General features: G+C 51.8%; 1 protein-coding gene across 1 annotated transcript; it reads left to right on the top strand.

Moving 5' to 3' along the window:
* The first annotated feature begins 1141 nt into the window (after window positions 1-1141).
* LOC128346664 (H-2 class II histocompatibility antigen, E-S beta chain-like) lies at window positions 1142-14247 on the top strand. The gene is made up of 6 exons (XM_053300185.1): window positions 1142-1303; window positions 3495-3773; window positions 7595-7882; window positions 9287-9397; window positions 9973-9996; window positions 12448-14247. Exons 1-6 carry the CDS (start codon window positions 1213-1215, stop codon window positions 12459-12461), a joined length of 807 nt encoding a protein of 268 aa, XP_053156160.1. The 5' UTR covers window positions 1142-1212; the 3' UTR covers window positions 12462-14247.
* The last annotated feature ends 2851 nt before the right edge of the window (window positions 14248-17098 follow it).

Raw genomic sequence — 17098 nt, 5'->3', positions numbered from 1 at the left:
GGTGACCAGTCTGTTACCAGGTGAATCTTCAGTCAGCATGAATTTCAAGAGGAGATGGAGTGAAAGCAGATCAGGAGCTCCGTCCCGGGCTGAGAGTTGGGGGACAGCAGGGGGTGGATTTGGAGGGTGGGGGGATATGGAGGGTGGGCTGGTTTTGTCTTCTGATTCACAAGAGTGGCTCATTCAGGGAGTGGTGAGTGAGGCTTTTCCTTCTCCTTGGTTGGGGGACACCAACTCTAATTTCGGAGCATAAAGAGAAGAAACAGTAACTGAGGTGTGTGTGTGTGTGTGTGTGATGGTTGTGACATATGGAGAAGTCCTTATTTGTGCGCTTCCAGGATGGACCCAGGTGTGGGTTTTGGGGTGCAGCTGGCCCCGGCTGTGGAGTGCAGGGGGGCACTCCCACTAATGGCAATTCTCCCCCTGCAAGGGAAGGTGGAAGTTGGTGCGGGGCTGGGGACGGACTCAGTGGTGGCCAGCAACATACAGAGGGGGCTCTGATATGCCCCTGGCTACTGGTGAGACAGGCCCCAAACCCAGCACTAAGGTGAGCCACATTAATGTGGACCATATAAAAGAAAAGAAAAGTTACACATCAAGAACTGGAAGAGGAAGAGGGAGGCAAAAGATGGAGGTTGGGGAGACTGACAGGCACAGTCTCCAACGTGGGAAACGGATGACCTGTTGCAGGAGGTTAGCGGGAAACGGTCCTGAGTCTTTCCAGGTTGAAGGCTACAGTGTGGGGGCATCTTCTGTTCTGTGGGGTGAGGAATGCAGACGTTTCCTCCCTTCGCAGAGAAAGAGAAGCCATGAGAAACCTCATCCACAGGGTGAGCTTTCTTTGAGTGGGGCAGCAGGAGCACACACACACACACACACACACACCCCGCAGATCACAGCTTCATGGAAGCATGGAGTCCCCTCTGATCAGCCTAGTCTAGCCATCCTCTGCACTCCCTCATTCTCTTTCTCTCCTCTGTCTGGGGACGATCTGTCCAAAGAAGACACTTTCTGGATTTCCCTGCCTGGTGACTGATGATGCTGCCTCAGGTCTGTGGCTGATTGGCCTCTCATCTGGGCAACGTCCAATCCCCAGGGCAGAGGGGCAGCACCCTGGCAGGATTTGTCCCCAGGACCAGGCTGAGAAAGTCCCACTCTGGAGTTTGGTGGGGGGCAGACGCTTTTGGTCCTTCTTTGTGCAGAAGAGGCAAGATGAGATCTGCGTTGGACTTTGGGGTCCTGCTTGTGACGATAGCCAGCCTGGGGGGCTTCCCTCCCCAGGTGCAGAGCGCGGGGCCAAGGGGTAAGTAATAAGGGGCGGGCTTCAGGAGCAGACTTCTCACAGGGCGATCCTTTCCTGAAGGGAGGGCGGATCCCCATTTGGGACCCCCAACTGGAACCCCAGATTTCCCCTCCGAGCCCTCTTGCAAGAACACAGGTCTCCATGCAGTAGCCCCTACTTTGGTGCTAAAATGACACAGAGTCTTGTGGCACCTTGAAGACTATCACATTGATTTTAGCATCAGCGGTGCTGAGGTAGAGGGGCAGAGGCCACTTCGTGGAGGGCATAAAGGGTCGTCCTCTGTGGACAGCTAGATTTCTACCGGGGGTGGAGGGGGGAAAGTGGGGAGAAGCGAAGACCTTTGTGGAGTGGAAAAGGCACACCCTGAGGTGATTTTTACCTATTAAGAGAGAAGGAGAGGGAGGATTCAGCACTGAACTAGTCCTTGTGCGAATTACTCTGCAGCAACACCCCCACCTGCCCCCTTCCTATGGCCACAACTACCTTTTCACACTGACTCCTCCCTTTCACAGCCACCACCTGAGTCTTGGGTTTTCCTTTCAGCTGAACTTGTAGCTATTCGGGGGGGGGGTCTTATTCCTGGGGCTCTCCAAAAATCCCCTTCAATCTTATTGACATATTTTAACATTTGCATGGTTCTGGTATCTGCAAATAATATATTTCCAGTGCAGTTTTCTTTGTGAGCATCTTTCGAAAAGCCTTGCTAAAGGAACACTCTCAATAGCATGGTGTAGTGGTTAGAGTACTTGACTAGGACCAGGGAGACCCGAGTTCAAATCCCCATTCAGCCATGATACTAGCTGGGTGACTCTGGAGCCAGTCATTTATCTCTCAGCCTTACCTACTTTACAGGGTTGTTGTGAGGAGAAACTTAAGTATGTAGCACACCTCTCTGGGCTCCTTGGAGGAAGAGCGGGATATAAATGTTAATAATAATAATAATAATAGGTGGCCATGATTTGGCTGGGCCAGTGGCCAAGGGCTACCTGCACCCCTTTCCCCTCCCCCACCCACAGTCCCCACGGCTCCCCCTAGGAATAATGAAGGTCCTGAAAAACCTGGCCAAGTTTGTGGGAGGATCTTCTCTTCCTGCACCAGGGAAAATTGCTTCTTACCAGAAGGGGGTGGGTGGGAGAGATCTGGCTGGATCTGAGAAGGGACCTGTCTGGAGTCAGCCCTGGGATGCTGACATTGTAAAGCATGCCTCTGAGCATGCATGAAGTGCAATGCACATTTTTCTCCATCGCCACAAGGAGTTTCTCTTCACATTTTCTTTTCACAACACTCCTGTGAGGTAGGTGAGACAGAGTGTGCATGTCACCCACTGGCCCCACATCACCCAGGATGGTGTCCAGCCAGGGGGCGCTATTCTGCCCCCACATTGGCACTGTGTTGTTACTAAGACAGTGTGTATTGTTACTGAGTGGCCTCCTTAGAAGGGCTTGCTTTGATCTTGGAATCAGCTTGTTACCCACCAGTGTCAGGCCTTGTGGTTGTGACTTGGCCTGTCGTCCTCTTTCCAGCCGTGATTTCCTCTGTGATTAATTAAACTGGTCCTTTTTTGCATCAGAAGAGAGGGCTTCTTCCCCTCCCACAGGAAGTCCAGAGGCAGCAGAGCTCCACCTGAGCAAGGCGCTTTGCAAAGCAGGCTTGTCTCCCTCCTAATTCCTCCTGGATTGTTTCAAGACCGCCTCAGGCTACAGGCTGGTTGCTGGCTGGTTGGTCAAAAGTCCCGGAGGGGGATACGGTCGGAACCTCCTGGAGTGGGCACTCCTGTCCTGTTGGGTGCGAAGTGTTACTACACAAACCCTTCCAAGTTTCCCTCCTTGTTCCTGACATTATATCAATCACCCCCCTGCCCTGAATTGGTCAAGCCAGTTCTTAACCTCAGTGGCAGGCACTGATACACGCTCCTCCTCCTCCTCCTCCTCCTCCGGCACTGCTGGTTTCGGGATTCAGGTGGATTGCCCCGGGGGAGCGTTCCGAGCAGATCCGTTCCACTTTTTCCACAGGCCCCTTGCTGGCTCCCCTCTGTTAGGATTGCCCGGAGCCGTTCCTGGGGTTCCGTTCCGCCTTTTCCCGGAGTCCCAGGCTGGAATCCTCCTCGAGGGGAGGAGCCCCCCTCCTTTTGCCTCCCCTATCCCCTCCCCCACTGCTTCTCATGGCCCCTCCCTCCCCTCCCTCCCCGCAGAGCACTTCGTCTACCAGGGGAGGGGTGAGTGCTTCTTCACCCCCCTCAACGGGACCCAGCTGGAGATCCGCCTCCTGCACACCTGGATCTGGGGCCGGCAGGACTATGTCCGCTTCGACAGCCGCGTCGGGGAGTTCCAGGCCGTCACGCCGCTGGGAGAGCCCGACGCCCAATACTGGAACAGCCTGAAGGACCTCCTGGAGATCAAGCGGCACGAGGCGGACTCCTTCTGCCGGCACAACTACTATAACGACATCCCCTTCGTCCACGGCAGGAGTGGTGAGAGCCCAGCAGGGGCCGGGCGGGGTGGGGAGAAGCCCCGGGGTGGGTGGGGGAGGGGGTCCCTCCCAGGACTGCCCCCTCACAGCCCCCCAGGCATGGCGGGGAGGGGTCCGCGTGGGGGCAGGAGAAGGGGGAGCGGGGGGGGCGAGGCGAGGGGAACTGGGGAGGCAGCGAGGCTGCCGTTGTCCAGGGCGCCCTCCAGGCAGTGCCGGTGGATCTGTGGCCCCTCTCAGCCCCCACCCCCACCCCGGACTGCAGTGGGGGGAGACCCCCTCTCGCTGGGACCCTCTCTCCTCCCTGCCCCCCACTTCAGGAGGGCGGGGCTGCCAGGCGGGTGAGCTTCGCCTGCCTGATGAGGAAGCGCCCCCCCATCCCCGCTGCCCTGCAGGAGGGCTCTGAGGGGGGCCAGGGGGAGACGGGGCCTTCTCTGTTGTGGCCCCCCGGCCTTGGAGCACTCACCCTGAAGAAGAGCTTCGCCATGCTGCCTCCCTCATTGTTTTTTAAAAACAGCTTAAAACACACCTTTCTAACGAGGCTTTTTAATGCTCAGTTTTTGGTTCTATCTGGTAGATTCTTTAGCTTTTTATAATTTTCAGTTTTTAGCTTTTAAAATAACTTCTAATTAATTTGAACCTAATAATGATTGTGGTTTTTAACCTGACTTTTAACTTGTTTGTTCAGTTTGGTTAACTTTATTACTTTTGTATCTGTTTTATTGTTGTAAGCCACGCTGAGCGGGTAGTGCACTGGAGGGGCGGGGTATAAATATTTTAAATAAATATAAATAATTTCCTTCTAGAAAGCTCTTAAATGTCACGTAGCACACAGTGTGTACAATTTCAAGGGGATCGCTTCACATATTTTAAATTATTATTTTTAAAAAATGTAGGGAGTGTCTTAAATGCTTTTGCTTCATGGCAGAAAGTTACCACAAGGGGCTGGAACTGAAACCCCCACAAGGACTATCACTCAAACCTCACTAGGAGGAAACGGCCCTTTGCCTTCATATAAAGCAGGGCTGCTCAACTTCAGCCCTCCTGGAGATGTTGGCCCTCCTGCAGTTGAGCAGACCTGATGTAAAAGGAGCCATGCCCTCACTTTTGCACCCCAAGTTATAGTTGCAGAATGGCTGGGCAGTGGGAGCTGGCTGTAGCCCAGGGTCCTAGCATAAAGAATTTTGATTTTCTAACTGAAAACCTGTCATTTTAAATTTTAAAAAATAAACCTGTCATTTTTTTAAAAGTAAACCTGTCATTTTTAATTTTAAAAAATTGATTACAAATCAGTGGGTGGACTTGTCATCGCAAACTTTCACATACTTGCTGTTATCATCATGTAGGGACACCATGTGAAATCTGAAAGCTTTCAACCCAGCCATTCAGCATTTTTGAGCTCCCAAAACTTCCCATTGATCTTTCTGGGGAAATTATTATTTATTCAGCACATTTATACTGCCTGCCACCTAATGGTGCAGTAGGGAAATGACTTGATTAGCAAGCTAGTGGTTGCCGGTTCAAATCCCCGCTGGTATGTTTCCCAGACTATGGGAAACACCTATATCAGCAGCAGCAATAAAGGAAAATGCTGAAAGGCATCATCTCATATTGCGCAGGAGGAGGCAATGGTAAACCCCTCCTGTAGTCTACCAAAGACAACCACAGGGCTCTGTGGGCACCAAGAGTCAACACTGACTCAATGACTAACTTGACCGTACTACCAAGCTCTTGAAGCAGTTTACAACAAAACAATTTTAACATATTTAAGACATATATAGATTTTAAAGTTAAAACAATTAATAAAATTCAACTAAAACACATCAGCTAAGACTCCTATTTAAAAGCTTAGCTGAAGAGAGAAGTCTTCAGTTGTTTCCTAAGAGCCATCAGGGATGGAGCAGCTCTCATCTCAGCAGGAAGTGTGTCCCACAGCTCTGGGGCAACTACAGAGAAGGGTCGCCACCAGATCAGCCGGTGGCATCCTCAGACAAGCCTCCCCTGATGATCTCAATAGGCAGCATTGTTCATAACAAAGAAGGTTTCTCTTAAATAATTTCCAGCTTCAATTATCCAATTACAGTTGGAAATCCGACAGTGCCCTCTTGTGGCAGCTGGTGTGCAGTGCACACATCTCCTCAGTTGTGCATCCACCCCTGTCAGGATCACTTGCATTTGCAGCACGATTCCTGGCCAAGGGTCTGCTTCTCTTCCTCCGAGCACTTACGAAACAGAAGGAAAATAATGTGATGCTGAACCTAAATGTATCCTCCTGAAAACACACAACTGACACTCCGATTGCCCATCCTTTAAAGCGGTTGTGAAGGGCAAAGACTTGTCAAAGCAAAGGATGCTTTCTATGCCCGCCTGTATCTCTCTGTAAAAGTTCTAGAAATGGATAAAACACATCTCTAGACAGTAAATGTCAGACTGCCCTTTAAAGCATTTGCATGCAAAGCAGTTCTTAACAGCATACAAGCAGCAGCCAGGCAGTACCACCCCAATATTTTATTAAAACGTTTTAGAAAAATTTCCTGATAAACAAGAAACAGAACAGATTATAGATTAGTATTCAACATAATGTCTAGCAATCCTAAGGATGATTTAGGTTGACACACAGGAGAAGATTAATTCCACAGAACTTTGAAAACTCAGCTCTGTGGTGACTGAGAGGCAGGACTCCAAATCCCCCATACCGACAAGAGTTCCCCCATCTTTAGAAGCTCTTGTTTCTCACTGAGATTCCTCAGGACACCCTGTACCTGTCTTGATTGAAAAAGTTTATATACTACTTTTCAACAGCAAAAAAAAGTGTGATTTACCCGGCCAAAGGCATGAGAAGAAGGCTCCCTGACACAAAAGAGCTTGCAGTTTAAAGCATACGATCATGTGTATGCGCGCGCTCTCTCTCTCACACACACACACACACACACACACACACACACACTCACTAGGTATGTGCACGAACCGGTTCGGAGGCCATGTTGGAGGCCTCCGAACCAGTTCGGAAACGGACCAGTCCGGCGGTGCGGCACTGCGGGGGGGTCCACCCTTAAGGGCGAGGGGTAGAGCTTACCCCTCCCGCTGCTCTTCCCCCTCCGGCACTGCGATTTAAATCCAAGTTTTCGGGGCGGCAGCGTTCCTCCCTGCCGCCCCGGCCCCCGTCGTTGCCCGGAAGCAGCTGTAAAGCAAACACGCATGCGCACGCCGTGTGCGCGCGTGTGGCCTACGTCACATGCAGCGTGCGTCACACGCAGTGTGCGTGTGACGTAGGCAGCACACGTGCGCCGCACACATGCGTGTTTGCTTTATAGCTGCTTCCGGACAACGATGGGGTGGTTGTGGTGGTGGGATGAGCTTTGTGACCAGGACCGACAGGGAGCCAGATGGATGATCTGCGGTGGTGACTCATCCAGTTGTGGGGGCAGGAGGGGGGAGGGAAATGAGCCACAGCAGGTGTGGCTTGTTCCCACTCTTCTTGCTCCCACTGCTGCCTCATGGTCCCTCACTGGGAGGGTTCACATTGCCATGTTAACCACAGGCATGCAGGCTGGTCATTCATCAGCTGGGGAGACCATGAAAATGACCGGCCTGCTTGCTTGGGGTCAGCGCAGCAACGAGTTAAGGTGAGGGAGAGCGAGGCATCCAGGATGGGGTGAGAAGACCTGCACCTGCCACACCTGCAGCTTCTTTTCCTCCCCTCTGCCCCACCCAGACAGGCTGTCACTGGCTATCCGCGCTGGAGATGGGGGTTCTCTCCCGCTCCCTCATTTGAGTCCCTGGGCTCTCTCTGACCCCCCCATCTTCTCACTCCCCCCCCCCCAGTCCAGCCCCAGGTGACGATCATCCCCACAGACTACGACCCCTCCTCCCTCAACACTTTGCTGGTTTGCTCCGTCACTGGCTTTTACCCCTCGGAGATCGAAATCAAGTGGCTGAGGAACGGGAAGGAGGAAGGCGAAAGCAAAGTGGCCACCACCGACCTGATGAGGAACGGGGACTGGACCTACCAGATCCACGTCATGCTGGAAACGCACTTGGAGCGCGGAGACCTCTACGCCTGCCAGGTGGAGCACTCCAGTTTAAATGGCACCGTCATCACCGTGCAGTGGGGTAAGAGCCCGGGAGTTTCCCCACACATTGACACCCCACCCTGGATCCTTCTTCCTGGGCTTCTGCAGCAGAGCCAGACATCTGCCCAAGGGACCATCTCCTTGCCCTGTCCTCCCGGGACCCTGAGCAGAAGCCCATGGGGCGTGTGGGGTGGGGAGCTGGGGGCTAGGGGTGGCCAAGACTAGGAGGTGGGGCCACGCTGCAGATGCAGGACTTAGGATAGCTCCAAGCAGACATTAAGGATCTGAGAAGAGCCCTGCTGGGACAGATCCAAGGCCTCTCTAGTCCAGGATCCCGTGAAAGGAAACTAAAAACAAATGCCTAGAAGAAAGGAGATAAGAAAACATCAAGTAGAAGAACAAACGGAGGATCTTGGACATTGAGCACCAAAATGACCTAAGTGCCATCCCAGAGACCACCACAAGAGGGTTCCTTGGCGATCCCAGCCGGGAACCAGCCACTTATTTATTGTCACTCTCTCAATCCAACCATCAGAGAGTGTCCCTCAGAACAAGATGTGATGCCTTACCACTGGCAGTTTTTTATGGGGAATTTCTGAAAATCCCCTTGGCCAATAGGATCTGCCCTTGTAGTTCGGGTGAAGTTGAATATGTCCACCATGCATTGCTTTATTGTTTTTTTTATGACAGTCGACGTAGTCTTAATACTCCCTTGCTATTATATGATCCCTGCTAAACTTATGAATTGCAAAACAAGGTTGCTAAATTTTGTGCAGCCACTGTTATGATCCTCCAGCAATTAATTTCTACCCTTTAGATCTTACCCTAAAACGTTTACCTTGTCGGTTTTTTGTTTAATAGATTTCTTGTCTGAATGTTGTATCATTTGTTGTGGTTACATCTGATTTATGATGGCAATAAAGTTATTCATTCTTTCAAGGAGAGGAAAGATGAGAGGAAAGCAAGGAAGATTCCCAAGCAGCAAAAGAGGCAAGAATAGTCCAAGCGAGAAGTAGAATTGCAGGAGGAGAGCTTCTCCTCCTTCTCCTCCTCCTTCCCCCAAATGTTTCAGGATGGCCAGGCAGGCTTCTCCTCTTATGTCCTGACTGCCTCCTGGGTCCTGCTAGCCAAGGCCTCCGTGGGCCAAGGATTGATTTACTGAATCAATCTTGTTTACATTTATATCCTGTTTTTCCTCCAGGGAGCCTAGAGCAGTGGACATGGTTATGTCTCTCCTCACAACAACCTGGTGAGGTAGGCTAGGTTGAGAACGAAGTGACTAGTCCAGAGTCACCAGAGTTTCATGACTGAAAGCAGATTTGAACTCTGGTCTCCCCAGTCCTCCTCCAACACCTGAACCACAACACTATCCCAGGAGCAGGAAGCGGGTTCTAGGCCTGCCCTTTCTCACTCCCGGCTGCTGCTCCTGCTTCTCTTTCCACAGACCCACAGTCGGATTCTGCCAGGAACAAGATGTGGACGGGAGTCGTGGGGGTCGTGCTGGGGCTGGTCTTTTTCCTCCCTGGACTCGTCCTCTTCCTGAAGAATAAGAAAGGTGACTGGGATGCCTTTTGTGTTGGGGGGGGCAGGGAATTGGGGCCTGGACAAAGACCCCCAATCCTTGTCCCCAGGGACATGGCAGAGGCCTCTGGGGGCTGCTGCCTGCTCTGGTCCTAGGAGGTCCCTCCAGCTGTTCCAGAAATGGGCAGTATTTTTATAAGAAATCGGAGGGCCCAAGGAGACCGGAGGGACCCTGGATTCTGTCCCAGGAGGCTTCCCTTGTAGCAAAGGAAGCATCCTTTTCCGGACAGAGGACTTGCCCAGGTGTGTGTGTGTGTGTCTGTGTGTGTGAAAAGGAGTGGTTGAGAGATGACAAGTGGTCCCTCTGTTGAAACTTCTGGATGTGTTTTGAGAGGAGTATTTATTCCCTTTCCCTGCTCCCCATGAAGGAAGCACTTTATTTCCAGATGTAACTCTTTGTGGGACACAGCAGATGAGCTTTCCCCACACAGGATGGTTCCTCCTTGTCCCTTAATTAGGAGATGTGCCCCTGATGGTCCGGAGAGGGGGCCGGGTGGGCCTGGGAGGGTATTATCCTGGTCCTGACGGAGTCTTTTCTCTCTCTTTCAGGGCGGGGCATTCCACAACCTGCAGGTAATTCCTCTCTCTGCTCTTTTCTCTTGTTCAAATAGCCCCTGGCCCTGGCTGCCTGGGATGGCCCTGTGGTATTTCTGCCTGTTTTCCAGGCACAGACTCTATAGAGCAGGAAGGTCCTTCCAGTGCTGGGCATTTTCCTTAGGAATGGGGAGGCCTGGCTCCCCCCTCCCCTGCCCCGATCCTGCCCCTGGAACTGTTTCTGTAGCCTGTGGGAGAATTCCCCGCCTCTGAGGCTGTCAAGGAGGCTTCCTCCGCAAGAGCCAATGAAGAGAAGGCTCCGCCACGGAACTCCATCGCAAGAATCTTCCCAAGAGTCCTCTGCTCACTGAGCAAAGAGGCCCCTTTGGGAAATGGTGGTTCTCTTTACTGAGCAGCGGGAGAGCAACTGGCCCTATCCATCCCCAGCACAGCATCCCTCCAGTGGCTCTTGCTGGAGTGTGTCTTAGGTTTCTTTTTTTAGATTGTGAGCCCTTGGGGGACAGCGGTGTATAAATATTTGTCGTATTCATATACATATGCATACGAGTAGGAGGGAGGCATCAGCAGGGGGATGGGAGGGGCCATGCCTTCCCCACAAGTAGCTTGCCCCCTTCTGCTCCCACATTGCTGGGCCACTATGGTAGCTGGAAGGAAAGGCACTTTTCACATGCTCGGAGTGTTTTTCTTTAAGATCACCAATATGTCAACCCTCATTTCTCTTTCGGGGATGTAACATTTGGGAGAAATGCACTTTGGCCCTTCTCTGCCCCCCAATAAGCTTCTTCTTGTTTCATGTCTAAGAGGAGGGAGCTGCCTCCTGGATCCTCACTTTCAAAGGCTGATTTTTGGGGAGGGGGGGAGGGGAGGGAGCCAGGGAGAACCACGGGCAGGGCTAATAGGGAGGCAGGTCCAGCCATGAGGTCAGTTAAAAACAAGCTGTGGAGGGGCCATCAGCAGCCCTTGGATTTCTCCAGTCTGTAAAGTTGTCTACTTGTCTCGGCCAGAATCTCCCTCATTCAAACTAGCACTTGGCGGCTGGCTGTTTAGTGGCTCTTGGTTGGCTGTGAGTCAAGGAATCGGGCCCTTAGATTGGTTAATTGCAGGGCTGAGTGTGGAAAGTAGCAATGCCCCCCCCTTTTCTCTCCCTTTATGGGGAATAAACTGTATAGAATTTGCTGCCATTCTATGCAGCATTGACTTGAGAGGATCCTTTATCAGATTTGAAAATGAAGCCAGATAAATCCCAGACCTGTCCAAAGGATGTATGCTGAGGGTCTCTCCTTTCAATACTAATACCACCACTCACCCCAAAAAAGGGCAAAACACAAAATAACCAACCAACAGCAAACACAAACGGGCACAAGGGCTATAGGGAGAGGCAACTACTGGCCTGGTTTCTAAGCTGTGCCTGTTCGGTTGCTGCTCCTAAATTGGAGGCAATAATCTTAGACTTCTTAAAAAATACAAATACAAAGAAATATTTCTGCATTAACAAGGAGGAGAAGGGAAGTCTGGCTTCCCTCTGGGGTACAGGAGGGAGGTAGCCAGGGTCCCTCCTGGTCCTCAACTCTGTTGCCTGCAGACTGAGGGCCCCCATTTTGAATAAAGATCCCCATTCCCCAGAGAGTCTGCTTAGCCTGCTTAGAAGGATCCTGGGAAATCAGATGACTGGGCTGGCCATGCTTGCTGGCTATTGGTCAGAATAGGTGCTTGTGAGCAATTGTAATTGGTTGGGGGCAGGGCTAAGCCCCACCCACCCTTGGGGGAGAAAAGAAAGGCACATCCTGATTGGTGCTGGGGCACTAAATGTACACTTTGGGCAGTGATTGGAGTATGGTAGGTCATTTGGGAGCAAGGAAACTCACTGAACACCCTGAGAGAGTTGAGGAAATGGCTTTACAAAAGTATTTAGAGAAAAGACAAAGAGCCAACGCCATCAACAGGGACGGGCACAGAAAGAGGAGGCGGCAGAGGAAGAGGTGGTACGTTTGGTAAGAGAATGTGGGGCTGGCCAGAAGGAGGGCAACACACCACGCCCCCCCCGCCGCCCCAAATGAGGGGCCTCCTCTGCAAAGGTTTACCCCATTTTGCCTCTTCTCATCTCCCTCCTGTCCTGCAGTGCAATTAGGGAAGGCAGTAAGCCTCCTTCAGCAGCCGATTGTGCTCCCTCTGTGCATCGCCTCACTGTGCCAGGAGCTCCGTTCAAGGCTGATCCGAGTTGACTGAGCAGCCTGCCCTTAAATGCCTGGTGCAGTTCTTGCTCTGAATGGCCAGGAGATGGCGCTGTTGCTTTCCCTGACTCTGCTTTAAGGAGCAGTTTGATGGGGAAAAGAGAGCATAAAGGTGGGAATTTTGAAGGCCCTGGACACCTGCCCCCCCCCCCCCCATGGCAGGGCTGATCCTGCCTTTTTCTCCACTTTTTGCAGCCCACAATCAAGGCTTTCTCTCTTCTTTCTTCCCTACCTGCAGGACTTATCAGTTAGACTTCACAGCTCAGGCTGGATTCCTCCAAGTGGAGAAGCATTTGTGCTATTCCTTGCCAATGGACACCTTTTGTTGCTTGGAGGATGCAAAGTTCGGGAAGAACAGAAAAGGACCGTCAGATCTTCTTCTCATCTACACTCCACCCTTCAAAAGCACCATCGCTTCTTTGCCTCTTATTTGTCGGGGGGGGTTGTATGGGAGGTGGAGGGATTCCCCATGACGCCTTTGCTGCATTTCATCTTGTCTTTTTGCCCGTTGAGACTTTTGCACATGTCTGGTCCAGATGGCCGCATCCTGCACTGAGCCTTTCTCGGGGAGTCTGGACTCTCCCTTCAGAGCCATAGAATCTTGTGGCCTTTGGAAGATTTCCTCCTGGGCTTTGAGATGCCAACAGTTTCTCTGCTGGTTTTGCTGTAACAGATTCACACAAGGCCATCTCTTGTGAGTTGTTCCTGGAGCTCTGGGAGGCTGGATGGCGGGGGTGGGATTTGCTGAGGGCTGCCTTTCTTTCAGATTCACAGGTATAGATTACGGTTTTGATATTTATTTTAGCCACTGGTCATCAGTCATTAAGACAGTGTTGGGCACCACACCTTTTCACACAATAAGCAAACCAAAACATAAGTAAATTAGGCCATCACTCTATCAGTTAACCCTCTCCTTACCCCAAGTGCAGTCACTACCGTAACAAGGTTAGAGGGTCCTGTGTTCAATAATGGACATTGGCCACCCTTTTTCGCTGCGCCTCTGGTGCCACGGAAATATTTTACATTTTATTCCTTCTGGATGGCCACCACTACCCCCAACACAAAGGTTCCCCCCACCCCGCAGCAGCTCCTTGCTGCACCTTCTCTTGCTGCCCTTCTTGCTCCTTCCGCCCCACTGGCCGGCTGGCTTGCACAATAAGAAGGGGCTGAATGGCCTCTTTCCCCGCTCAGGTGAGCAAAGAGGCCACTCCACCCCTTACTGCTTTGCAAGCAGGCTGGCCAGAGGAGCAGCAGTGGGCAGCAAGGCAGGGGCAGCAAGAGCCATGGCAGGCAGGGAGGCCAAAGCAGTGGCGGATGAGTCTGTGAGAATTAGCTCTATGGGGAGGGGGAGCAGCAGTGGCAGTGGTGGTGGGAAGCCGCAGGCCGGAGGGGTGAGGAGGAGTAACAGAGTATTACGTCCGACTGACTGTGGGTAGCCCATGTTCTTGGGAGATGTCTGCCCGATTAGATTTATGCCACCGGTCCCAAAACAATGGGCTAAATTTAATGAAAAGATTTTTCTAATCAACCACATTCTTTGGAAATCTCCCAGGATTTGTTCTTGTCCCAGATTGGCTGATGTGAGGGGCGAGAGTGTTGAGGAGAGTCTTATGGGTCAGCCTTGGCTCTGTGGGTCCCGTCGTCTTTGTGTCCCGCACTCTCCCTTTCTCCCGGATCCAAAGATAATTCAGTAGTTCACTGGGAAGTCTGCTCCTAGGCAGATGCTAGAGGTCTGAAACTCCCCTTTCCTAGTTTGTTTTCCCTTGTAGGGCGGGTGGAGGTCAATTCCCCAGTTGTCTCCATAGACACTGATGATTCCGGTTCCAGGGACAGAATCCTTCCCCCACCTGCTAGCTTTCTTTGCTTGGTAAGAAATCAGTTAAATGTATTGCACATTTCAGTGGCTTCTTTGATCATTGCAATCCTCTTACATTACACAACGTCATCTGACTCATTTAAATACAGCAAGACATTGCACAGCACAGCCTTGATGTGAGATTATTTCTTCTGAATCGTATCAATAAAGTTTTTTCCCCCAGCCTTTGTCACCTTAAGTGTGTTCTTTCTTGAAAATGTAGTGTTTAAAAAGTGCCAGAATTGTAATGATTTGGTAGAGTATGGGTAAAAGTGCTTCCCAAAGAATGAGAAGAGAAGTTTTTGCCCCAGGAAGCCTGCAAAGGTTTCTCTTTAATTTTACCCCAAAATCAAGGTGCAGCCTGGACTAGTGCGTTCTACTTACTTGGCGGGGTTGGGGGGATTCAACTTTCATTTTTGGAGTAATTAGCCTCTAGAATCCCCACAGGAACAGGATGAAATCAGCAGTGGGTGCACATCTGATCAGCAGTTTTGCTCACTAAGAGTTCTGAAGCCAGAGTTGTGTGTCAAATCCTGGCAAGTTCTAGGCAGTGAGTGGCTGGTGTTCTAATACCCAGTTCTCTATCATGTGAACTGCCTGAATGTCTTGAAGCTATTTCCAAAACTGCATTCAGATCACTCCTGATAATGGGGCCGTAGGGGACTCTATCTATCTATCTACCTACCTACCTATCTTATTAATTCTCCAAGACGGGCATGTGTGGGGACGTGGTAGAAAGGAGGCGATTGGCTGACAGAGTTTGCACCTGATTGGCAGTGGGGATTCCATATGCAGATAGGGAAAAGGAGCCTGTGAGAGCAGAAGCACCATGGTGATTGGGCAGTGGGGATTCCCTATGCAGATAAGGAGGAGGAGCCTGTGATGGTTAAGGTCAGTTGGAATGCAACTGTTACTGGTCAGAATATGTTCTTGATTGTAGAGGAGAGGGATAGATAGATAGCAGGCAGGGGTCTGCAAAAAGATGGGTCGTGAGGGAGGAAAGTTGTGTGAGTTAAATGAGGAAAGAAGATGAACAAAATCTATTCACTCAGAGAGGGAGAAAAAACATGAAGGGAGGGGGAAGAAAGTGGGGAAGAGCAAGTGGAGGAGAGAGAGAAAGAGGAAAAGAAGGGAGGGGGAAGAGAGACAGAAGGAAGGGCAAGGGACGGGCCCGAGCCTGTCATTAGGCTGAGGGGAACGAGCAGCCATGGCAGCATCTATTGGCAGCAAGGAAGGGCCCAATCAACCACTGCTGCTGTTTGGGGCTACCGAGGCGATTGTCAGAGGGAGGCAGGCAGGCAAGGGATGGGCCTGTCAGCGGCCTGAGGGGAACGAGCGTCCATGGTGGTGGCGGCAGCGAGGAATGGCCCGGTCAACCACTGCTGCTGCTCCTGGAGGGAGGAGCAGGAGCGGGGTGAGGGTGAGGGTGAGGAGGTCTCTGGGGATAGAGGGCTGCAGCTTGACCAATAGGCGCCAGCAATGCTGCAGCTGTTGGAAATTCTCTGTGGTGAGAGAATCCCTTTTCAATATAGCAGAGTGCACAGAGGCACAAACACAGCGGATTTAGTTAGGGGTGCATGTGTGTGCTGAGAGTAAAGTAACTTGGAGCCAATTGCTAGTTTCAAATCAATATAAAAGGCATTTATTAAGGAACTCCATTCTAGATAGGAAAGTGAGGATTTAGGATCTCTAATCTATCTATCTAAATGGATGCAGATGGATTCACCATCTTCTCTGCACATATGGTGCAGGGCAAGAGACTTGCCATGTTGCAAGGTCAACAGCCAGGTAGCAAGAGAGAGAGAGAAGGAAGGAGGAAGTCCCTGAGATTAGCAATCTACACATCAAAGGGATAGCATCAGAGCAGCAGAGAAGTGATGACTAAATGTCTTTGACCTTCTAGCCCTCTGACTTACTAGTCTGTCCTCCACTGTCTGAGGCATGAGACAGCGCAAAGTCCTTTACTTCCAACAGCAGCCATGACCAAGAAGGGTGAGGGGGATGGAAGCAACGGGATGGAGGAAGAAGAGCAGGAGCGTGGCTCAGGTGAGGGTGGGGGAATCTCTGAGGTGAGCGGAGCAATCAAGTACTAAAGCACAGATGCTCTAGGGCGTGCAAGAGTTCCAGCATTGAAGCGGAGATAAATAATGGCGGTGGTCAGGATGCAGAGCTGGAGGGCCAGCAGGAGAAGCCCCTCCGGCCAGAAGAGGTGGGTGGACGGCGGGCAAAGCCCCGCTGGCCAGGAAGAGGAGGCGGTGGTGGGGAGAAATAATGGTGGCGGCGTGGAGGTGGGCAGATGGCGGGCAAAGCCCTACCAGCCGGGAAGAGGAATTGGGAGGGGGCGGTGGGATGGCCTGGCCCTGGCCCACCCAATGGGGAGAGCTGTGGGGGAGAGAGAGCAAGCGAGCTGCGGTGGGGGGAGCGAGCGAGTGAGCTGTGGGGAGAGGGAGGGAGGGAGGGAGCTGCAGGGGGAGGGAGCTGAACAACTTGGGGTTGGGGGAGAGTGTTCCAACTAAGTGGGGTGGCCACAGAGAAGGCCCTCCAATGGGCCCAGGCACCAGGTCCTGGGACACCAAGGAGGGCCAGCTGAGAAGACCTCACAGGTCAGGATACAACTGGAGGAGAGAGGCAATCCTGGAGATATACAGGTGTTAAGCATTTGGGGAGGGAGGAGGGGGATACGAGGGAGAGGGAGTGGCTGGTTGGGTCTTCTGATCCAGGAGAGTGGCCTCCTCCTTCCCCCTTGGTGGGAGACACCAGCTCCAATTTCAGGGTATACAGAGAAGGACCATTAACTTTGGGGGGGGTTGAAAATGGAGGAGGGGGCCTCCTTATTTTGGGGCCTCCAGGTGCGGGTCTGGGGGTATGGATCACACAGGCTGTGGGGTGTGTGGGGGGCACTCCAGGTGATGGTGACTCTAACCTGGCACTTGAGGAGGGTAGGAGTGGACTCCGTTGTGGCCAATATCTTACAGAATGGGCTTCCTTCCATTTGCCCATGGCTACTGGGATTCAAGTAGTGAGGCACATCCCA

This window comes from Hemicordylus capensis, chromosome 2 (genome assembly GCF_027244095.1).
Source record: "Hemicordylus capensis ecotype Gifberg chromosome 2, rHemCap1.1.pri, whole genome shotgun sequence".
Lineage (NCBI taxonomy): Eukaryota > Metazoa > Chordata > Lepidosauria > Squamata > Cordylidae > Hemicordylus > Hemicordylus capensis.
Note: the sequence above shows the minus strand (reverse complement) of the source record. Positions and strands in the feature narration are given on the sequence as shown.